At 43.6% G+C, this 26,015-nt stretch overlaps 1 protein-coding gene across 2 annotated transcripts in view; it reads right to left on the minus strand.

Moving 5' to 3' along the window:
- Gk5 (glycerol kinase 5) overlaps window positions 1-26,015 on the minus strand; it is a 54,084-nt gene that overhangs the window by 7,548 nt on the left and 20,521 nt on the right. For both annotated transcript variants that reach the window (XM_060385494.1, XM_060385495.1), the window contains 9 exons: window positions 22,362-22,423; window positions 22,100-22,173; window positions 21,818-21,878; window positions 21,140-21,266; window positions 19,615-19,719; window positions 9,032-9,126; window positions 5,782-5,885; window positions 3,089-3,148; window positions 1,718-1,851 (listed from right to left, as the gene is read on the minus strand). In XM_060385494.1, coding sequence (XP_060241477.1) covers window positions 1,718-1,851; window positions 3,089-3,148; window positions 5,782-5,885; window positions 9,032-9,126; window positions 19,615-19,719; window positions 21,140-21,266; window positions 21,818-21,878; window positions 22,100-22,173; window positions 22,362-22,423 — 822 coding nt within the window. The remainder of the gene's footprint in view (window positions 1-1,717; window positions 1,852-3,088; window positions 3,149-5,781; window positions 5,886-9,031; window positions 9,127-19,614; window positions 19,720-21,139; window positions 21,267-21,817; window positions 21,879-22,099; window positions 22,174-22,361; window positions 22,424-26,015) is intronic.

Consider the following 26,015-nt stretch of genomic DNA (forward strand, 5'->3'; position numbering starts at 1 on the left):
TTTGTGTGTATATACATGTGTGTCTGTTTATAACTGTGTGTTTCTGTGTCTGTGTATATCTGTGTATATAAGTGTGATCTGTATGTTTGTGTGTGTATCTGTATGTATATATGTGTATCTTTCTGTGGTTTTTTTGTATATATCTGTGTGTATGTGTATATATCTGTGTGTATGTTTGTGTCTTTGTGTATATGTATATATCTGTGTGTATCTGTGTCTTTGTGTGCTTTTGTATATATCTGTGTGTATGTTTGTGTGGTTTCTTTGTGTGTATCTGTGTGTATACCTGTGTGTCTGTTATGTGTGTATGTGTGTTTGTGTGTATATCTGTGTGTATTTTATGTATTTTTTGTATGTATCTGTGTGTGTATACCTGTATATCTGTTTATATCTGTATATCTGTTTACATCTGTGTCTTTGTGTGTATCTATGTGTAGGTCTGTGTTTTTGTGTGAATCTGTGTATGTGTGTTTGCATATCTGTGTCATTGTATCTGTATGTTTTTGTGTTTGTGTGTGCACATGCACACTCATGCAAAAGCCTCTTCCACCCTGGAATCACCCAGGTTCTGTCTTCAGCTTCTCTATCCTCAAGCTGCTCTGTCAGAAGGGAAGCCACAGCTTAGCTTCTTCTGGAACTCCTACCCCAGCGACCTCAGACCATCACTCTTTGCTGGGTTATCACAGAACTGATCACAATTTATTATCTGTCTGCTCACACTGGAGACCAGGGACTGTGGCTTTAACTTTTAAATTTCCAGCCATGACTATCTTGTAGAAGATGCTCAACAAACGGCTGATTTTTTTCTCTTTTTTTTCTTTCAGTTTTTCAACACAGGGTTTTTCTGTGTAGCCCTGGCTGTCCTGGAACTCGCTCAATAGACCAGGCTGGCCTTGAACTCAGAGATCCACCTGCCTCGGCTTCCTGAGTGCTGAAATTAAAGGTGTGTGCCACCACTGACAAGCTATTTTCTTTTTCTTTCTTTCTTTCCTTTTTTTTTTTTTTTTAATTTGCTTTTATTTTTGGTTTTTCCTGAGATAAGGTTTCTCTGTGTAGCCTTGGCTGACCTGGACTCACTTTGTAGAGCAGTCTGGCCTCAAAAATCACATCAGTCTGCTGCCTCTGCCTCTGCTGGGATTAAAGGCATGTGCCACCTCACCCAGTGCTCAGCTATTTTTCTAAATGGCTGATTTTAAAAAGATGGGTCTAGTGGCAAAGCCCATCAAACACTAAACCTCAATGTATCTGATTTCTTTTCAACTATGCCTTAACTTTCTGGGCTTCAAGGTTCATCCCAGGTGCTATCCTGTAACCCTGGCTCACGTCCAGCAAGAATCCTGTTAGGTTGGGTCAGCTAGAGTTTCTTGTGACTGCTAACATTTCTTTTTAGCTATGGTGGTTCCCATTCCTCAAAGGACTCCCTAAACAACATCCACCTTATAGTTCTTCTCTTTAATGTTGGATGCTGAGAAAGCTCATCCCAAGACCATCCCTTGCTAGAGACCAGAGTAGCAGACACTGAGATGCCCTCACTTCACGGTTCCAGTGAAGTCAGGACAGGACCGTCAGAGAACGACCCGTGAGGCAGAAGTCTATGAATAAACACCACGTAGACTCAGCTTTCCAGATGCTCGCTGGCATCTCGTGACTGAGGATGAGCAGTGCCATCGCAGAAAGCTTACAAGAAAGGGCTCCTTTTCGTAAAGTCCACACGTACCCACAGCTAGGCCAGCCAGGGTGGCTGCCCCCAAGCAGGACATGTCGAAGTGGGCAGGCCTGTCTATATTCTCATTAATCAGGTCTGAAGTCATCTGCATGACAAAAGCGTTGTTACAGACGCCTCCATCCGCCCTGTGGGAAGCAGGACCAAGGTGAGTTATTGTTAGACTACCATTAACTGTTTCCCGTAGGTTACCAGAGGCTACTGAGGTTCACTTTTTTGAGGGGAGGGGAGTTCAGCCAGGGCTTTGCATGGGCTAAGCAAACGGGCACCACTGAGCCGAGTCCTCAATCCGGCTCAGCTTTTTTTTTTTTTTTTTCTTTCAAAATTTTGTCACTTAGCACTAAACTTATGACAAGATCTTTACAACAGAAGCAAAACCATGATGAGGATCTCATAAAGCCCTGGTGGCCTGGCCTCACTAGTTAGAGAAAATCAACAGAAACTTCCAAGCCTCCTGTCCCTGCCTCCCAAGTGCTGGGAACAGGCACCAGGACTGCTTTATAGGATCGTACTGGGTAATCTTCAAATACTTTTTTCATTCGTGATTAAATTTGTTCTTTGAGAATTTCACACATGTATGTAATTCATATTAACTACTTTCACCGGCACCATTTCCCATCTCCCCCACCTTTTCCCATCTCCCCCACCTTTTCCCATCTCCCCCACCTTTTCCCATCTCCCCCACCGTCTACCCACCACTCCGGACAGTTTTTTTCCCTCATGTTTATGTTTATTGCTGGTTTGTGACCCACTGAGTTTAAGCAGGGCCACCTGTGGGGCTGTGGCTTTGGCACTATCTGGTAGAGTGCTGGGCTCGGCAGTGGGTATGCAACCGAAGACACTGACCACGTTTCTCCCAGACAAATACTGTCCGTTATTCAGGCCTCAGTTTTGGCATCTCTCATTTGTTTTGCCACTAGCTCAACACTGTGATAAGTAAAATAAACCACGCCAACAGAAGAGCCCGTCTGGACATTAAAGAAGGTAAGATAACTTGATGCTTCCACACCAAAAGCATAGCTACAACACAATAATGAAATGGTAATGATCTGTATGTAAAAGGAAGGCTTGACAGGATCCCCTGACATTTCAGATTGTGCTATATCTTCATAAATCGAAAACTAGCATTTTCCTCTCCAAAGTGCTATGACCAACGACTTTACCACCAAAGAGCTGGGCATTAAGTTTTGTAAGTCATGAAAAAATGAAAATAAATAACAGCGGCTGCTTTCCCCTCTTCCTCTTCTTCTATTAATGTCTAGTTTGATGAGTGACAGGGCTCGAACCTGGGGAAATGTTCAGTCACTGAGCTAACTCGTCGGGCTGATTTCCTAACAGGACCTGTTCGAAACAAAGCTCACATACCGGATATTCGTGATTGGAATCTGGATCTCCCTCTGCAGCATATCATATAACTGCTTGTTCCTAGTCACAGACAAGAGAATTATTGAGAGTATACGCATGTCATAATTCTGTATTTAAAAAAAACAACTATGGTTTTATTTACTTGATAAAAGATGCAAAAGAAACTATGAAAGAGATACTGGCCAACTGAACATCGCCTAACCTATGCTCAATTACAAAAGCTCAGGGCCTTGTGTTCTGCATCTTCATGTACAATAATGTACTTTTTATTTTACAACTAGGTTTAATCTATTGCCAGTCTATGAAGGAACATTTCAAGTGGCTTTAGCTGTTTAATCAGTAGCCTTTACTATGATACACTCAAACATGTTAACATGCAAACATATCATTTTGTATTCATAAAAAATGATTTCAAACACAAGAAACATCGCTTATATATGACGATTGAATTGTTTTTGAAGATGTACTTACTTTAAGTGTATGGGCATTTTGCCTGTAGGTATGTACGCACTTGTGCGTGCAGTGCCTGTGAGAGCCAGAAGAGGGCATCAGAGACTCTGGATCTGGAGTTAGAGATGGTTGGGAGCTGCCATGTGGGTGCTGGGAACCAAACCTGGGTTCCCAGCAAGAGCAACTAGTGCTCTGAACCACTGAGCTATCTTTCAATTACCTAATTACTATTACATATATATTTTATGAGACAGTCTCACTTGGCCAGTATTACCCTGAACTTCTCTATGTAGCCAAGGCTGTCCCTGCTCTCCTGATCCTATTGGTTTTACATTATAAGGTTTCAGGATTATAGGCATGTGGCCTCACAATCTAGTGACAGTTCCTTTAAAAAAATTTTATTATTTATTTATTTATTTTTGTAAAGATGGAATCTCATTATGTAGCCCTGGCTGGCCTGGAATTCTCTCTGTAGACCAAGCTGGCCTCAAACTTATAGAGATCTATCTTCCTCTACCTCGCAAGTAGTTGTTACTCTTCTAATTGCAACGATAAAAGAAGAGTAAAAAGAATTAGGGAAGGAAGAGTTAATTTTTGGTCACAGTTTGAGGGCACAGTCAATCAAGACAGGACGACATGGGTATGGAGGTGTGAGGCTCTTCCACAGTCAGGAAGCAGAGAGAAATGGGTACTGTCCTCAGCTCAGTGGGTCTCCACCTCAACTGACGGAATCTAAGAACCCCCTCATCCACATGCCCAGACGCTTGTCTCCTGCGTGATTCTAAATCATTTTCAGTTAACAATGAGTATTGACCATACACTACACTTGTCCAATTATCAAAACACCAAGGGAATCACACATAAAAAGTAATTATAACTCAACTGGGCATGGTGGCTCATGCCTGTAATCCCAGCTCTTGGGAGGCAGAGGCAGGTGGATCTCTGTGAGTTCAAGGCCAGCCTGGCCTACAGAGCAAGTTCCAGGGCAACCAGGACAGCAAGGGCTACACACAGAGGAACCCTGTCTCAAAAACAAAACAAAACACAAAAAACAAAAACAAAAACAAACAAAAAAACCCAAACAAATAATTACTATTCGCTCTTTGGGTGTAACAGATTGCTATTGGGTTAAATTCATAGAGAAAAATTCAGACCCCCCACATATGCAAAGTACAAGCTATATTCCCAGCCTGGGATATTTTAAAATTATTCCATTTTTAGGTATCAAATCTAAGTGGTACTGGTACAATTAAATATGGAAATAAAAACCAGGAAGCCAGCCACAAGAATATATTATATCATATATCCTGAATTGAGGGTTAAGAGAGAGGTTAAGAGCACTTGCTGCTCTTCCAGGAGACCTGGTTCAAGTCCCCGCACCCAAGTTAAGGCTCACAATAATGTGTAAGTCTGGTTCCCAGGAATCTGATGTCCTCTTTTGGCTTCTGTAGGCACCATAAATGCATGTGGTATCCAGACATAGATGCAGGCAAGTCATCCATACACATAAAATAAAATTTAGATTTTTTAAAAATAAATATTTAAAAACATGTACACACACACACACTAAATGAAAGGCCTATGCTTAATGATTTAATTAAAATTAGAAGGGCTAGCAAGGTGGCTAGCAGGGTAACTGTGCTTGCTACCAAGCCTGGAGACCTTAGTGAGATCTCCAGAAGCTACGTAAAGGTGGAAGAAAAGAACTGACTCCACCACATTGTCTTTTGGTCTCCACATGTGTGCTGCGGTCAAACACACACACAACTAATAAATAACAACATAAAGAAATGAAATTAAGAAAAAGCTTCTCTTTCATTTTTTTGATTTTGAAGCCAGCCAGAGCTAAAAAATGAGTTCCAGGCCACCCTGAGCAGGGCGATACCCCATCTCCAAAATAAAAACAACCCTTCAAGAGCTAGGGAGAAGGCTCCGAGGTTAATTGAGAGCACTTAACGCTCTGCAGAGGACCTGGGTTCTGTTCCCAGCACCCACATGGCGGCTCACAGCAGTCTGTAACTCCAGCTCCAGGGGTCCAGCTCCTCTTCTGACCTCGGAGGACGTCTGCGTGAATATAACGCACATCCATATATCCAATCACACACACAAATAGACCCAATTAAAGAAACACATATATTTTTGAAAGAATCCTTCCACCAGGAAGAAAATGTCAGCTTGGAAGCACACCTCTAAAGGAGATGACAGGGTGTGAAGGCAGCAGAGCGCGCTCCGGCAGGCTTTACCTGAAGGCTATCGACTCCAGTATTGCTCGGACAAGATGGAATTTACTAGTGGAGTGCTTCAAACCCATAAAAGAGGCACAAGCGCAGGGGTCATTTAATGGGGCCTAAAGTAAGAGATAAAAAAAAGCAGCATTTTATGTTCTCAATCACATCTACAGGCTTGATAAGTATCACAAAACACAACCATGCTAGAAGAATGTTTACTTATTTAAACAAATTGCAGTCCTAAGAACTTGTTAAACAAGATAACTCTTTTTTTTTTTTTTTTTTTCTTCCAGACAAGGTTTCTCCATGTAGCTCTGGCTGTCCTGGACTCAGTTTGTAGATCAGGCTGGCCTCAAACTCACAGAGATCCACCTGCCTCTACGCCACCATGCCATGCCCAGCAATTTTTTTTTAGAACAGGTAGCCCCAACCACTCTATCCTCCAACTCACAGAAATCAACCTGTCTTCTGCCTTCCAAATGCTGGGATTAAAGGTGTGTGCCATCAGCCATTGTCTTTTTTTTTTTTTTTAAAGATTTATTTATTATGTATATAATATTCTTTCTGCAAATATGCCTTTATACCAGCAGAGGGTACCAGATCTCACTATAGAGGGTTGGAGTCACCATGTGGTTATTGGGAATTGAACTCAGGACCTCTGGAAGAGCAGACATCTCTCCATCCCCTAGCCATTGTCTTTTGATAGGCTTCTCACACAGACTAATCTGGTCTCAAATTCACTATGTATGCAAAGCCAGCCCTGAACCCCTGATCCTGTTTCCACCTCTCAAGAGCTGAGATTACAGGCTTCAGCCACCACATTGAGGTTTTTAAAGGTTTTGTTTGATTTTTATGTACAGTCTCTCTTTGTGGGTATAGATACCTGTGAAGGCCAGAAGGGGGCACTAGATCCTCTGGAACATTAGACACAATGGTCACAATACAGACCATTGTGAACTTGGAAGCAACTGGCTTTACTTCTAGAAGAGCAGCAATCCTCACCCTCACCACTTTTAAATTGTATACTTTGTATTATTCTAGAGGTGTGCGAGGGGATAAGAAAATCAAGGGAATTGTCGGAACAAAGTCACTAAAATCTCTGAGCACATCTTCCAGACAGGATCAGTAGTGCTATAACCAAATCCCACTTTTGCAGCCGTCGCTGGATCAAGCGAGATTACTGCAGTCTGTCAATGGTTCCATGTGTTAATGCAATCTCAGGAGACCCTCATAAACTCCAGCCCCTCTCACACAGCAAACTGAAGGAGAACGCTACATTGTTGTACATCAGTTTCTTCTGTCCTGAAACACTTCCTCCAGGAGGGAGGGCAGGGGGCTCATGAGAGTTCACCTGACTAAGGGTAGACCCTTGTAAGTCTCTCAGAAGGAAGCACCTGCCATGGAGGAGACTCCCAGCAGTTTCTGAGAGTTCCCTGACCTAGGAGCTGCCCGCAAACTGCAGAGCTCCGGGGCCTCGGCTTTCAGCGGTCCCCTGTGCTGGGAGCTTTTTGGTAATAAGGGCTGCTTTACAGGGCTTTGGTTGTTTTGTTTTGTTTTTGAGTCACCCTTGTGAGTAAACCCCCATACTTCTCTTAGTAACGCCAATAAAAACACACTTGCTCACCAAGTTGGCGTGTGTTGCTATTATTACTTGATCTGCCTTTGGTTCCCTTTCTGTTTGGGGTACATATGTGTGTTACATATCTCCCCAAGAGTCTGCCATACAATCAGTATATTAGGAATAAGGCTATTTCAAAACCTCAGTGTGAAAGCGTGATATACTATTGAATTCCCAATCCCCACCAGTTTCTATGTTATATTAGCAAACCAGATTTTATTAAAGTATGGGATAAATGGGGTAGGGGTGGTGAATATTTTCCTTTGTTTTATAACATTTATCTATCAATTATACAGTGTTCTGCCTGCATGTACACCTACACACCAGAAGAGGGCAGCAAATCTCATTATAGATGCTTATGAGCCACCACGTGGTTACTGGGAATTGAACTCAGGACCTTTGGAAGAGCAGCCAGTGCTCTTAACCTCTGAGCCACCTCTACAGTCCCATAAATAGATTTTTTTTTTGGAGGGGGAAGGGTGTCGAGACAGGGTTTCTCTTTGTAGCCTTGGCTGTCCTGGACTCACTTTGTAGACTAAGCAGGCCTACAACTCACAGAGATCTGCCTGCCTCTGCCTCCCCAAGTGCTGGCACCAGAGGCGCGCATCGCCACGCCTGGCTGCAGCAAAAGCTCTTCGCCAGAAAGCCTCCTCTTCACCCTCTACATGAGGTTAAAGAACTAGCAGAAGCTTTCCCCCAAATCAATATTGCTTTTGATTCTAAGCCTGAAAATTGTTCCTAAGTCTCTGAGAGCATTCCAAAGCAGAGCAGAGGCACGCACAACGCTGTTAATTAAACACAAAGTTAAGTGTTTCAAAGTCAGGCCTTTTACTGGGTTCCCTTTTGATCAGAGAGAGCAACAATATTCTGTCACAGTAGTTGAAAAGAAAGGCTGGTTTCTGGAAACCTACAGATGACTTCAGAATGTATACATGAACTGTGCGTGTGCACCATTATGTCATTCCTCTTTTTTTTTTGGGGGGGGGGTATTTGTTTGTTTTTGAGACAGGGCCTGTCAATGCAGTCCTAGTTGGCCTTGAATTTACAGCGGTCTTCCTGCCTTTACCTCCAGAGTACTGGTGCTGAGATTAAAGGCATGTACCACCATAGCCAGTGGCATCATTTTTCTAACTCTCAATAGTATACTTTCTTTAAGTAAAGAATGCCCATTTGAGCTGGGCATGGTGGTGCACGCCTTTAGTTCCCAGCATTCAGGGAGGCAGAGCCAGGTGGATCAATGTGAGTTCGAAGTCAGCCTGGTCTACAAAGTGAGTCCAGGACAGCTAAGGCTACACAGAGAAACCCTGTCTAAAAAAAAAAAAAGCCCATTTGCTACTGCCTAAACTCGTACATGCCTATCCTAGGTAGTATTAAAAGTTCTATGACAAGCCTGCTAACTTTTAGGTTCCACTGCAACAGAGGTGAAAGTGTGTAACAGCTGGTCTGTCAGTCGGCCAAGCCAGAGAGCACACCAGTCACCTACAGAATCTGTGCTAACGCAAGGCAGCTTCCCCATCCTAGAACGTGCCCTTCACGTTAGTTCTGTTCAACACCCCAATCGTTCACCTGGGTAACAGACTCAGCCATGTAAGCCCAGGTGTGGCTGGAGGAGAACCTGTCTGCAAATTCAGTTAACTTTCAAAATACCTGCAATCCACTAAAAGATGGAACAAAATAAACCCCTTCAGAATCTTCCAGACTCAAGGCCATTTTCTCAGTCTCCGCAGCATCCGTGAAAAGATCTGCAAAAACAAACACAAGAACAACAACAAAAACCCTAAAACAAAAGGAAGGGGTTGGGGAGGGTCAAAACCATCAGGCTTCACACTCAGGAGACAGAGGGTCCCCACGAATTCGGACTAGAACGTAAAAGGCTCTTCATTTAAAAGGGTCAACACAAAACGTACTCTGTCATGACCTAGCCCTGTGCAGGGCTAGTGAAGGTTTGGATAAGGGAGACTGCGCTGAAGGTCCTTTCAGATAGTTCTGTGCATAGCAGGCTTTTCTTTTTTTCATTAAAGATATTGGTGTAGGTTGAAGAATCAGTTCTATGGTGTTTGTTGTTGTTGCTGCTGCTGCTGTTTTCATCATAGAACATTATTCCCAGATGGACATAGTGATGTACATTGTAATCTCAGCACTTGGAAAGCTGAGGCAGGAGAACTACTGTAGACAGGTTCAAGGCTAGCCTGGACTACACATTAAGAGCCTGTCTCACAAGCAACAAACAAACAAAACATGATTCCGCTTTGGCTGGCAGTATTGTCATCTATGGTTTTCCCCTTTAGCTATTTTGGTGGTTTCCACGGCAGTCTGAGCCTCACTTCCCTGTTTGCTCTGTTAAAGCCTTTTCATTGGTCATTGAGATAGAAAGCCCTGAATCTGATGCTCTGAGGTAGCCTTTTGTTTCTTTTAAACAGGATCTCCTGTAGCCCAGGCTGCCCTAAAACAATTTGTAGCCAAGGATGGATCTGGATGGGAGGGGAGGAGGAAAGGAACTGATAAGGAGTGCTGGCTCCTCGGCACTTCTCACCCCCTACCCTGACCTCTGCCTGAGTTTCTCTGGCCTCCCACAGCTGCTCCTCCCTATAAGACCTCAGCCATTTTGGCTGCAAAGTCTCTCAGCCTCTCCCAGCTTGCTCTTGGCCTCTTGATCTATGGCTCCTTTATTGACTCCCTCTCTCTTCTTTCTCTCTCCCTCTGCCCCCATCTCTCTCCTCCCATGGCTTGGTTCAATCTGGACCCATACCTAGTAGTTATCATATCCTCATTGTTTACATTCAAGAGGAAAACATAATCAGAATATATATATATATATATATATTATGTAAAATAAAAAAGACTATTTTCAATAAAAGGAAAAAAAAAAAAGCAGTAGGGAAAAACAGCTAAGTCAAGGGCACCCGAAAGAGGTTTCCCCTTCCTTTCTTCCTTCTTTTTTTCTCTCATTCCTCTTGCCATGCAGACAGCAGTAATGACGGAATGTGTTCAGAGAGGGGACTAAAACACTGCCTAGCCAGGACACCAGGGTGCAGGGAACCCCTGGAAGAGTGGCATTCAAGACATTCCCTGGGAAAGATCTTTTCTAAAGGCTTGGCCTCCCTCTCTCCCCAGAGTCATGAAGAACAAACCTCTAGGCAGACCACCACCAACACTGGCCGCCAGGTGGCACAACTGAGGGGCAGAACCAACAGCAGAGCAAAAGCTTGGGAAACGGAAAGGGCAATGGAAACAGCCCAGGGGCAGTGGGGAGCTTGCAATCTCAGCCCGTCCAAATGTACTGCCTACAAGAACAATTTGGGGGGCTTGAGGGGCGGCTCAGCTGCTGAGCGCACTTGGGGCACCTGCAGAGGACCTGGTTCAGGTCCCAGTTAACATGGATCCTTAATTCCAGTTCTAAGGGATCCAACATCCTTTTCTGACCTCCACAGGCACCAGGCAAAACATTCAAAAGCAGAAAGTAATAGATTAAAAAAAAAATGAAATTTAAAAAAGAAAAACTTAAAATATCAAAATTCTCACCTGGCGTGGTGGTGCACGCCTTTAATACCAGCACTCAGAGGCAGGCATATCTCTGTTAGTTTCAGGCCAACCTGGTCTACAAAGCGACTCCAGGACAGTCGGGGCTACACAGAAAAACCCTGTCTTTAAAAACCAAAACCAAAACCAAACCCAAGCCAAACAAAACAAAAAACTCCATTGGAGTTAAACAAGAGTCTCTTAAATTTCCTCACGTCAGAAATACCTTAAAGTTATTTGTCTCAATCTCTTGCAAGGGATTAGACAATAAACCCTAAGATGCCGTACGAGATTATCAGAGAAAAACTTCGAGGCAGCTATGACGAGGCTGAGAAGCAGACTTGAAAGAGAAGGCAGAAGCGCAGCAAAGGGACAGAGGGGCTCTGGGGGGACAGCTGCAATGCTGTAACAGGAGCCCTGGCTGCTTTCCGGTGGACTCAGGTTTGATTCCCTGCACCCACAGGGCACTCACGACTGTCAACTCCCAACTTCAGGGAATCCCATGTCTTTTTCTGGCCTCTGAGGGCCCAAGCACATACATGGGGCAAACATACACATAAAATTAAAATAAATCTTTAAAAAATATTTTCCTAATTAAAAAAAAAAAGAAAATAGAAGATATGAAGAGCTGCCAAATGAAGATTTTAGAAATGAAAAAATGCAATAAAATATGAACTGACTGGGTGGGCTCAAAAGATGGAGATGACAGAGGGAAACTGGTAAAACTGGAGGCCTGAGGACAGAACTTATCCTGGGTAAGAGAGAAAATACTGAAAAAGCAAACAGAAGAAACAGGACCTCTAGGACTACGGGGGTCAAAAAACACAAGAGGATACCTCTCATTTGAGTCACATAGGAGTAACTATCAAAGAAACTACCCCTTAAAATCAATTACTAAAAGCTTCAACAACAAAGGAAAAAAAAAAAAAAACTTCCATACATTCAGGGGTTTCTGAAATTATACACAAGGTCCCCCAGCACCCAAGTCAAAAGCTATTGCTCAGTAGGGTAAGTGCAGAAAAAGGTCCCAGGCCCGTGCAAAACCTGGAAGGAAGGTGTCTCAAGGCTTTCACTGGAAAGAAGTACAAAGTGTTTGAGGAAATAGATACGTTTCCCTGGTTCAAACATTGCAGGATTCAACACGGGAACCGAAATATCATATGGCACCCCTTTAAAAGCAAAGGTTTATTTTAAAGATGGGGGTCTCACATGGCCTAAGCTGGTCTTTAACTCACTACAGTCCAGGATGGCCCTGAGCTCCTGGTCCCCCACCCTCACCTCCTTCGCAAGTGTCAGGGTTACCGGTATATACTACCCTGCCCTGCTAATGCGCATGGTCTTTACGACTTTTCTGAGAGGCTGTGGGTCTAACCCAGGGCCTTACTAGAGGAAGGCTACTGTCCAACTATCCCCCAAACTTCTATAATTGATATGGAAATTAAATGATCAACAGATAAATAATGCTACTCTGGGTATGATGGTGCTTGTGTGTAATCTCAGCGCCAGAGAGGCTGAGACAAGAAGAATGCTGAAAGTTGAGCTACAGGGTGAGCACGGCCCCAGGAAGGAGGAAGAAAAAGAAGGAAGGCAGGGATGGGCATGGAGACACTCTGAGAAAATAAAAAAGAACCTCAACAAATTCCAAACAGAAATATATGCTTAGACACACCGCAACAGAACTAAAAGCTAAAAAACTAAAGGCAAAGGACAAACAAAACTGAGGGGCCAGGGCTCGGCTGGCAGAGTGCTTGCCTGGCACTCCTGAAGCCCTGGTCTCTGTCCCCAGCACCACGTAAGCCAGGCGTGGTGGTGCAGGCTTGTACCCCCAGCATCTGGGAGATGAAGGAGGATGAGAACTTCCTTGTCATCCTCCACTACCTAGGCAGCTCCGGGACAGCCTGGTACACATGCAGTCCTGCCTCAAAAGACAAAAAAGCAAACAAAGCACAGCCGAGCTACGTACCGGGGAGCAAACATTTCAACAGTGGCGGACTAGGCATTTCTCATCAGAAACTCCGAAGCCAAAAGGTAATAGAACAACGGCGCTTTTTAGCTTTGGTTTTTATTTATTTACTTATTTATTTATTTTGCAGTACTGGAATTAAGCCCAGGGTCTGGTACATGCCAGCAAATGTTCCGCACTGAGCTACCCACCCAGCCCAGAACAACATCTTTTAAGCAATGAAAGAAAAAAGACTATTGTTCCAGAATTCCACATCCGGAAAAACTAAGCTTCAGAAGAAAAACAAAACCAGAACCAAAAGCCCACAATCTCCAACGATGGAGGACTAAGAACATTTGTTACCAACTGACACGTAAGTTTCTAAAATAAGGAGGGCCAGCAAGGTGACTCAATGAGTAGGGGTGCTGGTGTGCGAGCCTGAGAACAGGAGTTGTGAGGTAATTATCTATAAAACGCAGGGAGACGGAGTGGAGTGACGGGAAACTTCCCTTCACCTTCTCCGTGCTGATATATATATATATATATATATATATATATATATATATATATATATATATATATATAATTACAGACATAAAATAACGTGATCTCTCCCATGCTGAAATTACAGACATATATATATATATATATATATATATATATATATATATACACACATATATAAAATCTCCTCTATGAGGCAGCCTTCATTTCTCTTGTGAAGGAGCCAGAGAACAGGAGCCATTTGCTTTAAGTAAACCGTCTGGATCGTCTACTTACAAAGAAGTATAATGGGGATTGCTTGGGGCAGGCAGACAGGACAAGAACCAGTAATTAAAAGTGATCTGCTAAGAAAGATGACCCCTGACCACTGCTGGAGCTGAGACCTGCCACCACAGTAGAAGAGAAACAGCATTCGGGCAGGCTTTCTCCTTGAACAGGGGTCCTCAGTGCTTGGACCACCCCTCGACCAAAGGCCTCCTCCACCTAACCAAGTGTCCTAATCCTTTCTCCTGCATCCAGCTCAACCACTTTGTTTGTTTTGTTTCTGAGACAGCGTTTCTCTCTGTAGCCTTGCCTGTCCTAGAATTCTGTAGACCAGGCTGGCCTCGAACTCAGAGATCCACCTGCCTCTGCCACCACCAGTTAGCCAAACCACTTTTACAGAAGGCTTCTGACCCTCGCGCAGAAAGCCCTCACTTACTCTGCTGTTGCCTCTGGTTAACAGCTAGCACTGATACGTATGTATAAAATAAATATTTGTAAACACTGATGACTGTGTGTGTGTCTTAAATTTAAACTGTTTGCACTAAACTCAGGGCTTTAAGCATGCTAGGGGCACTCTAACACTCTATTACAGTCTCTCCAGCCCATCTATTCACTTACTTATCGTTTTCATAGACAGGATCTCACCAGGTAGCTGCCGGCTCTCTGGCCTGGGGCTCATTATGTAGCACAGGGCAGTCTCACATTTGAAATAGTCCCCCAGGCTATGATGGTGTGATGGTGGCCCCAACACACGTGATGGACTTTACATACTTTCTTAAGTGTGTACCACAGGCACTGCGCTGCTACCCGGGCTGACCTTAAAGAATGTCTAGGCCCAAGCAATCCTCCTGTCTTCCGGTAGCTCCACCTGACACATACCACCGCACCCACGTGAGTATTTTTTGAATTTGTAGTTAGTTCATGTCTTTCTCGGAGACTAGAACTCCCACGAGGGCTGCAGTGTCTGCCGCCTGTGCCATCCAACAAGCGGTTCCAGGCATAAACCAACCACTCCCCTACTCAGGAACTGAATAAAGACTACAGGTGTGAAACGTTCATAAGACTGAAATAATAAAGACGGGAGGAAGGGGAGGGCAGGGGAGCAAGGTAGAAAGTCCGGAGAAGAGCTTGCGGCGAACTGTGAAAAGGAAGAAACAAACTTGAAATAAACAGAGATAGATGGCAGGGTCCCTATGTAGCCCTGTGGGGATCACTGGGGCTTGTTGACAGCCTCAGGGATGTCAGGGCTACTCGGTCTGAGAGGCCTTGTTTTCCAGTTTAGGATTTTTATTCATTTTTTTCAATGTTCTCACTGAAAAAGCTCTCAGAGAGGGATGCATTCAAATAAATGTTCACTTTTTTTTGGGGGGGGGGTTCAGATAAATAGAGCAAGAATTAGCTACAATTAGGACTCAAACTTAAAGGTACATCTTCAACAGACCGCCTTTTCCAGCCAGGCAGTACTGGCATCAGGCAGGGCTTGTTTCCAGAGCCAGGAGTCTTTCAAGGTCAGGGTCCTGGCTCTCAGAGAAAGGCTTTCTCCCGGTGAGAATCACCAGAAACAGCCCCAGCCCTGCTGACGAGCAAAGATTCTGTAACAGGCATATTGTATCATATGGAACTTGAAATACAACGAATGTGAACGTTTCCGGGCTTTTTTTTCTATCTCTATGGAGTAAAACTGAAAAGCATTAATGTTGAGGCACACCAACACTGAGACATGTCCATACATGTCTAGGCCTTGCTGCCTAGCATAACCACAACCATTTTGTTTTTTAAGTCTCCATTTTGATTGTAAGGTGAAACTAAGTTCATGTTCTCAGGCTCTACCTGCCTGAGAACTTGAACAGCCTTTTACTACAATTCAGTACTTATTGGGTGTTCTGCTTGCATTAAATGATATATGTTCTACTTAGACAAAACCACAATACCCTGCTACGTTCCTTTCTCCTGGAACGATGGGGAACTGCAAAGTCCCCAAGCTTATATGCTAGCCAGCCAGCTTAAAATGCTTTGCCTAGCTACCTAGATACAATGAACATGGAACAAAATCCAGTATCCTGAGCTGGTCAAAATGATGTAATGTTGCCTCACCCACCCACTACACCTGGTTACTTGGTTACGGTTTTTCTCTCTCTCTCTCAGACAGGGTTTCTCTGTGTAGCCCTGGCTATCTTGGACTCACTCTGCAGACCAGGCGGTCCTCGAACTCGAGATCTGCCTGCCTCTGCCTCCCGAGTGTTAGGATCAAAGGGGTGTGCCACCACACGGGCACCTTTTCCAAGCCTGCCTTAGAAACAGACTGGCGTCACAGTCTGGCTCCCAAACCCAGATTGCTTCCCTGACCTGTCAGCTTTGTTCAGCATTCAATAAACTTCCATCAGTCTGAGTGGACAAAAAGAAGAAATACATAAACTGAGGCCAGAGAGACTCCTATTGTCTCTAGACTCCATTTCTGCCTGAGGATAACCCCTACCTCTGGGAAAAGCCCTCGAAAGGTCTTGGGTAAACCTGAGCCAAGCAGCTACAAGTGTGACCATATATGGCTGGAAGGCCTGGAGAGCGTTGCTTGAGATAACTGGTCACCTGGCCCTGACCGATCAACTTACGCCTCATGTAACTGCTCCTCAGCCCCCCAATCCCAGAGCAGAGACTAGCCCGTCACCCATGGAAATCCCCGGTTCCTTTTAAAAGGTCTTCGCACCTTTGCCTAGGGGGTGGCCATTTTTTTAGCATGCTGGGTATTCAACTCAAGTCATCAGTCTTGGCAATAGGAGCCTTTGCCCTGAGCCAACTCACCAGCCCTTCTAGTGTTTTAAAGATACGAGTCAAGGACGCTGAAAGAAATGCACTTAAGAAGGGAGACTTGGTGACACAGAGCTCTGAAATAAACTTTTTTTTTTCTTGACAAGTAACTATAAGCAAGGGTTAGTGATCTAACAACAAAGAGCCTCAGGAACTGAGAAACCGTTGCCTGACATAGAAAGCCGACACCGTAATGACAGCATCTGTAGGAAGTCAGGAGCTGGGGGTCTCTGGACAAAACGTTAACATATGATAAGAACATCTGAAAAAAATTTTTTTTTCCTCTTGGCCCTACAAAGAAGAGATTAGCTGATGTAATTTTCCACTACAAAAATTCCCTTTTCTGCCCTATAAAATTCTCAAGGCCCCTGCTCCCTGCTCCTCTCACAGGCTCCACTCCCACAGAGAGAACGCAGCCCTTCGCCTTCTAAAACGACAATCTGGTCAGTTGCAGCCTTCCCTTTCTTTTATCTCCCCCTCGACTCACTCAATCCCCATCTAATGTGCTTATGACTCAGGGTGCCGGTGCAGATGCAAAGAGGGGGAGGCTGGAGCGTGGCCCAGAGGTAGAGCGACTGCCTGGTGTACAAGGCCCTGACCTGACACTCACTCCCAAGTGCAAGGCCCTGGGGGCGGGCAGGAATGGATCAGTGGTAAAGTGATTGTACAGCGTGTTGCAAGACCTAGATTTGATCCCAAGGAAGAAGAAAAAAAATCATTTGGCATCTTCCTCTGAGAGGGTGTTTTCTACCAACAGAACTATTTTTTTTCTTTAAATAAATGAGCTTCACTCAAATCAGTGAAGTCTAAAGTCACAGCTCACACGGTACTTCCATGACTGATAACAGCTGTCATTATAAACTGTCTGGTATTGTGCTGGTTGTTGTTGTTGAGTTTTTGTTGTTTTGTGTCAGCTTGACACAGAGTTCTGGGAAGAACATTATTTAAAGTAGCTCTATCAGATTGCCTGTAGGCAGGTATGCGGAGCAGTTTCTAGATTAATGATGGATGTGGGAAGCACCGCAGTGAGCTGCCGGTGGCGCCACCCCTGGGCAGATTGTCTCGAGTTGTGTAAGAAATCACCATCTGCTCGTCCAAAGGTCCTGAGTTCAATTCCCAGCAACCACATGGTAGCTCACAAGATCTACATTGGAATCCGATGCCCTCTTCTGTCATGCAGAGAGAGCACTCATATACATAAAAAAATAAATAAATCTAAAAAAAAAAAAAAATCAGGCTGAATACGTGTTGGGGAGCAAGCCAGTAATCAGCATTCCTCCCCGGTCTCTGCTTCAGCTCCTGCCTTGGCAACCCTGAAAGGAGTGTGACCTGGGATATACAAGCCAGGTAAACCCTTTCATCGCCAGTGTTTCACCGCAGCAATAGAAAGCAGGCTTAAGACAGGTATATGCTTCACGTTTCGTGCATGAAACATGGCTTATGATATACAAGTTGTTTGTTATTCATAATGGCCAAAGACAAAAACAGAGACTGGCATGATGGCTCAGTGGGTAAAAGTCAGCTGTCGCCACGCTCGATGACCTGAGTTCAAACCTCAGGACCCTTGCGGTGCTAGTGAGCTCTGACTCCCCAGGGCTGGCAGATGCTTCATCAGGTACAAAAATCACCTGCCGCTAAGCCTAACAGCCTGAGCTGGATCCCCCGGACCTGTGTGGTGGAGACAGACAGACAGACAGTCAGACCTTTCACATACACACACACACACACACACACACACACACACACACAAAATAAATAAAATGTGATTAAAAAAACATAGCTAGGTTGTGGTGTTGATACCTTTGATCTCAGGGGTAAGTGAGGTGGGCAGATCTCTGTCAACTCAGGACTGGCCTGGTCTACACTGGGCATCCGAGGCCAGCCAAAGCTACGTAAGAAGACAAACAACAAATAGAGAGAACTGACTCCGACAAGTGACTTCCACACACACACACACACACACACACACACACACACTGAAAATGTAATAAAAATTCTTAAAGACAAAAAACAGTTGAAATGTTCACCAACTGATGAACACATAAACTCTGGTTTATTCATATAGTGGAATAGTATTCACCAGTGAAAAGCAGCATTGATACAAACCGAAACCTGAGTAAACCATGAAAGCATTCTGGTTACTGATGTCACTTACTGCAGACCACGAACTACACGACCGTGACTATGAAGTGTCCAGAATAAGCAAATCCAGAGAGACAGAAATAATGGCAGCAGTTTGCACAGGAGGAGGAGAATGAATAAGAGCGAAGTGAGAGGCCCTGCTAACAGGTAAGCTGTGTACGTTAGAGAAGAATTTAAGAAATCTATAATTAGGTTGTGAAGGTGTCTATCTGTACTTCTGTATCAAAATTCTTAAAGTCACTGAATTACATACTCTGGGGCAGGGGAGGAAGAAATATGCCCCATGCATGGAAGTCAGACGACAGCCTGTAAAAGCCGGTTCTCTTTCTACCACGTGGGTATGTAATTAGACTCAATTCAAATCTACATCCTTGATCCTGCCTCTGCCAGTTTAGTGCAGGACTCATAGGTGTTTACCACATTGACTTGCTCTTTGTCAACTTACTAATCTTCTTGGCATCTGCTACTACTTTTTTGTTTGTTTGTTTTTCAAGACGGGGTCTCACTATGTAGCCCTGGCTGTCCTGGAACTCATGATGTAGAGCAGGTTGGCCTCAAACTCACAGAGATCCACCTGCCTCTGCCTCCCAAGTGCTGGAATTCAAGACGTGCGCCACTATGCCTGGCGGCTACTAATGGTTCTTATTCTTCTTTTTATGTTGCTTGCAGCCTCTTTTCTCATTCTGGTGTTCTGTATACTTAAATTTAGCTTTCTACCCTTCCTTCCTTGCTCCCTTCCTTCCAAGACTAGATCTTACTAAGTAGGTCATGCTGGTCCTGAACCTGCTATGCAATGCAGCAGTCCCTGAACTCTGCCTCTCAAGTTCTAGGATTAAAAGCGTGTATGACTATAGCTTGTTCTTTTTCTTTGAAGATTCCTGGCCTTCATATCCAGCCTTTACCAACCCAATTTTTTTTAAAAAGAATATTCTATATTTTCTCCTAGTACATGTTATTTTATTTTAATGGTCCATTCTTTGCCTACTGATCTAAAGCCACGTTGACAAACTTAAATTCAAGTCCAGCCTGTGGATTTTGTTTGAAGGTGACTTACCTAACTTTTGAGCCCATATGATAGCAGTACCCGTGTCTCCTGCATTGCCTTCAGCCAAAAACACAACTTCTTGCCCAATCTTCCATCCAATTAACGGATAAAAGCCTGAGATATCAAACACACAAATGAACACTGTAAGTCATATAACAAATATACAACTCATTGCAGCAACAACCATAACATAATGGCATAAACAACAGCAAAGTGCTTAAGCACTAAGCCTGCGAGAGTTCAAACCTCAGCCCTTTCTAGGCGTCATCTTAAAAGTTTCTTTTCAGCTTTCATTTCTACAAGTGAAAAGAGGTCTACCCTAGAGAGCAGCTGTTTGTTTAAACTGAGTTAACTCATAAAAGTAACTCAAACACAGTGCCTGGCAGACAGTATGCAGAATAAATGCAAAGTCTGGGTTTCTGCTTTTGGTCTGCTTATTTTGCTGTTGGATGCCTGGTCTTGGTTTTTGGAGCTGGGAACTGAACCGAGGGCCTTGTGCATGCCGGGTAGATACTCTACCACTGAGCTATATCCTCAGCCCTATTAGTTTTTTGTTTTGTTTTATTTTGTCATACAGGGTTTCTCTGTGTAACAGTCCTGGTTGTCCTGGACTCACTTTGTAGCCCAGGCTGGCCTCAAAATCACAGATCCGCCTGCCTCTGCTTCCCTAGTGCTGGGATTAAAGGCGTGCGCCACCATGCCCGGCCCAACTATTAGTTTTTATTAGCTATAGGTACGTCCATGTCTCTAGAAACATGGCAGTTTTTTAATTGCAAAATAAAGACTACTAGAGATCACTTAGCCAGAGCACTAACTACACTGCTGTGTTTATTTGTGGTCTCCAAGCAAAGTCCTACCTCAGGACAATGGAATACCATGATCACCTGTAGTTTGACACCTCCAGCTCAGGGGGTGGGGGGAAAGGACCAGGCTGTGGAGTGAAGGCAGGGAAATTTGTTTCTACCACTAACTGGCAAGATCTTTATTTTTAATGCTGCTGATTTAATTCTTTTAATTAAAGGCAATGGGGATTAATTATCTCTAATAGTAATAACAATAATAAATAATCAAAGAATACCCTTAACATAAAATAGGGAATTGGTATGTGCTATGTATGGGTTTCAGATCCAGACAAGCAGCTGGGGTGCCTTTTAACCAAGGCAAACGTGACTTCCAGGTTCTCCCAGCATCCCTTGGTCCCTACCTGTTGCAGGGTGGGGCTGACATATCCCACTCTCTACCTTGAACTTTCCAGCCTAAGGCAGGGGCTTCCCCTCCCTTTTTACTACATAACCCAGACATTTTGGTCCCTTCTCTTTACGTGTAAATGTTTCTCTCTCTTCCCCCATCTCTCTCCTCCCTTCTCTTTGCCCCTCTCCCTGAAAGCTTTCCAGAGCTATTCCCAATAAACCTGCATTTTAAATTGTTTTGCATTAGCTCATTTCAGCACCTTCAATAAGGTTTATCAATATGCATCACCAACAAAGGTATGCATAATTTTATCTTATTAACAAGACACACCCCGGTTATTTACCTCCATTAGTATGCTGAGGGCTGTTTCCAGTATTAATATCCAAAAACGTCCCGGTTCCCATGGTTAGTTTCACATCTCCTGTCTGGAAGCAGCACTCTCCAAACATGGCCGACTGCTGGTCACCAACCTGCCAAGGAGTTCAAGTGTCAGCTGCATGCTCTGCCACCACCTACTTCATTACAGCCCCTCCCCGTTCATATGATTCTCACGAGTACGGATTTCATTTGCTGGTTTGCCGTTTCTTTAAGCTAAAAATAAACCCAAAGACAATAGCTGCATAGCTCAAGGGTCTCTCTGGGCCAGCCCCGCAGGCAACTTACTGGTCTCAGGGCTTCTGGCGGCAGTCTAGTTCATGGCTTTTGTGAATGTGAGGTGACTGTAGAAATGTCAGTAGAAAGACTGTACAAAGTAATTTTAAAAACTGTGCTCTTTAATTTTCATTTTCACCTTAGAGGTTTCATTCATCTGTCAAGATAACCGATTTCACAAATTTCTCTCTTACTAAGAGTGACAGAGGCACAATAAATAAAATTAGAAGTCTTAAAGCACTCGTGTCATAAGCCATACCTGGCTCAGGCATTAGTTTCATTTTACTAACAACCTTTTGTTCCTCTTAAAGCTAGTCCCAACCCATCCAAACATATTAGTTTAGTTTCTACTCCCATGTCTTCTCCTTACCAAGGCAACAACTGGTATAGGCACGCCGAATATCTCTTCATCCACTGTCCCAAAATTATGGCTTTAAATGAGATTGACAAAAGAGTTAATTGTAGCTCTGGACACATTCTAAAATTTAACAAACTGCTTTTCACGTAGACCACAGAGTTACAGAACGGATACAAAAGCATGTCAAGCACGTTAAATAAATAAGTAAATAAATAAATAAATAAATATTTCCCCAGCCAAGCAGTAAGAATTCAAAGGCAATTGTGCAGCTCTATTTCTGATGCTCAGGTTTACCTTGTATCCTTCACGGGCGGCAGGATGGAGATAGGTATGGAAACTATAGTGGCTAAGAGCTTGCTCCAACACATCTGTGCACAGAAAGATGGAGTCAGGATAGGCAAACCTGAGTGCTTCACACCTCTACCCACATTCCAAAACATCACATTGTATGCAACAGACATATGCAAGAGCTGTCAATTACAGCCAAATAAAGAAGAACCTAGCCTACATTACAGAAAGAATTGGTGATACAAAAAAAGAAGATAAAAGTCTTTACCTCAAATGGATTAAAAAATCCAGTTGTACTGGCGTTTGAATAATCTGTGGCATATGAAGAACCTAAATTTACACAGTAACATATTTATTATCAGGAAATAGAAATCGTCTAACCCTGGTTTATAATCTAGACCTTTGTTTACCTTCTAGTTCGCCCTAAAATGAATGTTTGCAACATTCAAGTTTCCAGGAAAATACCCACCTAATCTCTATGAACCTTTTTAGTGTTTTACTCTGATTGGGACTTTTAAAATTTTCAAAATTACAATTATACATGTATATGTATGTATCACAGTGCACTCATGCAGACTAGAGGTCAATTTAAAAAGTCTGCCCGCTCTTTCCACCACGTGGGTCCCAGGAATCAGATCTGGTCCTCAGGTTTGGTAGCAGGTACCTTTACCTGCTGAGCCTCCTCGCCAGCCCTTTGTTTTTTTCTCATTAGCTCCCATTTCTCCCCCAAATGACACACCACTTCCTGTCTGCATGTGGAGGTCAGAGGACAACTTTCATGAGTCAGCTTTCTCCACCGTGTGGGTTCTAGGGGCTAAACTCGGGTCATCAGGCTTGGCAGTAGGCATCCTTACCAGCTAAGCCATCTTACCAGTCCCTGAACATTACAGAAGCAGTCTCAATGCTTTGTGATGCTAAGTGGCATCCCCCATCAAGTACAGTGCTATCACTATTTTGCTTATTTTTCAAATTTCAAAGTTAGATTTATATATAGCCGGGCGTGGTGGCACACGCCACCATTCACAGAGGTGGAGGCAGAGGCTGAGGCAGGTGGATCTCTGTGAGTTCCAGAACAGCCTGGTCTGCAGAGTGAGTCCAGGACAGCCAGGGATGCTACACAGAGAAAGTCTGTTTCAAAACAAAAAACAAAACAAGAAAATAAAGTTAGATTTATTTACTTTTTGTGTATTTGTGTTTCGCCTGCATGCGTGTCTGTGCCTGGTGCCCTTGGTGGTCAGAAGAGGGCATTGAATTCCCTAAAACTGGAGTCAGAAATGTTTTTGAGCCAACACATGGATCTTTGGCAATTATCAGCTGGGCCATTTCTCCAGTACCTTAAAATTATTTTTTTTTAAGTCAGCACACAAAGCAATGTGTTTCAGTATGGTATTTTCATATATGTTATTATACTTTGTTCAAATATGTCTTTCCTCCTATGTTCTATACACACCCTAACTTTTCCCTTCCTTTCTCCAGGCAGACTGCCCTTTGGATTTGATGTCACATGTATTCCATTACTCTCTCTGTTCCCATCCCTTAAAATTTCTTCCTTCTCATATGATCCTCTGGTTTAATGACCAGACCCAGACACACAGATATACCCAGACACACACAGACAGACAGACAGACACACACACACACACACTCTCTCTCTCTCTCTCTCTCTCTCTCTCTCTCTCTCCCTCTCTTCTCTCTTTCTCTCTCAAAGTATAGGTTCCACATATGAGAGATAATGTTTTATCTTTTCTTCTAAGTCTGGGTTTTCTCACTTAACATCATTTTTAGTTCCACACATTTTCTGCAAATGACTCTTTCACGATTCCTTTTATTGTTCACAGCTATATAGAACTGCATTTTGTGTATGTGCCATATTTTTCTTGTATTGATTCATGAGCCGGTGAACTTCTCAGCTGGTTTCTTTTCTTGGCTGTATGGATACTGCAGCGTCCTCAGAGTCTTCTAATTTCATGCCTGAGTGGTCTAGCCAGGACACATAGTAATTCTTTTTTTTACTTGCTGAGAAGTTTCCATACTGTTTACCACTGTGGCTACACAAGCTTACATTCCCAGCAGCAGCGCTGGATAAGGCTCCTCTTCCTATGTCCTCACTAGCATTTGCTGCCATTTTCTTCTTTTTTGTTTGTTTCTGTTTTTTATTCAGACACAGGGTCTCTCTTTGTTGCCTTGGCTGTCCTGGAGCTTGCTATATAGACAAGGCTGGCCTCAAACTCACAGAGATTCACCTGCATCTGCCTCCCAAATGCAGGGATTAAAAGCCCGAATCACTATACTTGGCTTCATTTACCTTCTTGATGATAGCCATTCTGGTCTGAGTGAGACAGAATTCAAAGCAGTCTCAATTTTAATTTCCCACAGGACTAAGATATGGAGCACTTTAAAAAAGTAATTAGTAGCCATTTCTATTTCTTCTTTAGGATGATTTGAGGGATTCTGTGTTTAATTCTTACATCCTTTAGCTATTCAGATATTAACCCCTTGTCTGATGCATAGTTGACAGAAATTATTTCCCCACTCTGTAAGCTGTTTCATTTAAATGACTGTTTTCTTTGCTGTGCATAAGCTTTTAATTTTTTTGTTGTTGTTTTGTTTTTGGTTTTTAGAGATAGGGTTTCTCTGTGTAGCCTTGGCTGTCCTGGACTCACTTTTTCTGACCAAGCTGGCCTATACAGCAATTTTCCTGCCTCTGTGCTGAGATTAAAGGTGTGTCACCATGCCCAGCTTAGAAACTTTTAATTTCAATCAATCCTGTTCACCAATTATTGGAATCATTCTGGCGTTAACAGGGTACTTTCCAGAACATCCTTGCCAATAGCATATTCTGATACATTTTGCCCACATTCTAGGTGCTTTAGTTTCATATTTTACATTAAAATCCATTTTAAAGGATTTATTTTTTATCTGTGTATGTGTACATGTACACAGGTGCCCACAAAGGCCAGAAGAGGGTGTGAGATTGTGAGATCTCTAAAGCTAGAGTTACAGACAGTTGTGAATCAACTGATACAGGTGCTAAGAACCAAACTTAGGTCCTCTGGAAGAGCAATAGCAAGTATTCCTAACCACTGAGCCATCCCTCCAGGCCCAAATAATCTATTTCGTTTCTTGAGACAGGGTCTCTCTATGTAGTCCTGGCTGTCCTGGAGCTTGCTACATAAACCAGGCTGGTCTTAAACTCACAGAAATCTGCCTGTCCCTGCCTCCTGAGTGACGGGCTTAAAGGCATGCGCCACCGCACTCAGCCACTTTGTGTTCTTTCTATTTTGTTTTGAGGCAGAGTCTTGCTGTGTGGCTCTGGCTAGGCTCAAACTTGCTATGTAGACCAGACAGGTCTTAACCTCACAGAGACAGATCTACCTGCCTCTGATTCAGAAGTGCAGGGACTACAGAATGCAGCACCAAATCCAGCTAGAATTGCTTTCTTCTAGTTCTGTGAAGAACGCCATTGCAGGGGCTGGAGAAATGGCTCAGAGGTTTAAAATACTGTCTGCTCTTCCTAAGGACCTGAGTTCAATTCCCAGCAACCACATGGTGGCTCATAACCATCTATAACAAGATCTGGTGCCCTCTCCTGGCATGTAGGCACACATGCAAGCAGAATACTGTATAAATAGTAAATAATTACATCTAAAATATAGATAGAAAAGGACGCCATTGCAGGCTGAGGAGACAGCTCTGTAAAGGTGCCTGCCACCATGCCTCACAGCCTGAGTCCCATCCCCCAGCCCAACATGGAGGAAGGAGAGAACTGACTCCAGCGGGTGCTGATTACTACAATGTTCCTGGTCATTCTTCTAGCTGGTCACACTCTTGCTCTTTCTGCTCTACTGACATTATGGCCTTGCGGACATGATAGATTCCTTCCTAGTTCTCTTGTTGATCCATTCCTCTCATAAAATGTATT

This window comes from Meriones unguiculatus, chromosome 6 (genome assembly GCF_030254825.1).
Source record: "Meriones unguiculatus strain TT.TT164.6M chromosome 6, Bangor_MerUng_6.1, whole genome shotgun sequence".
Taxonomy (NCBI): Eukaryota; Metazoa; Chordata; class Mammalia; order Rodentia; family Muridae; genus Meriones; species Meriones unguiculatus.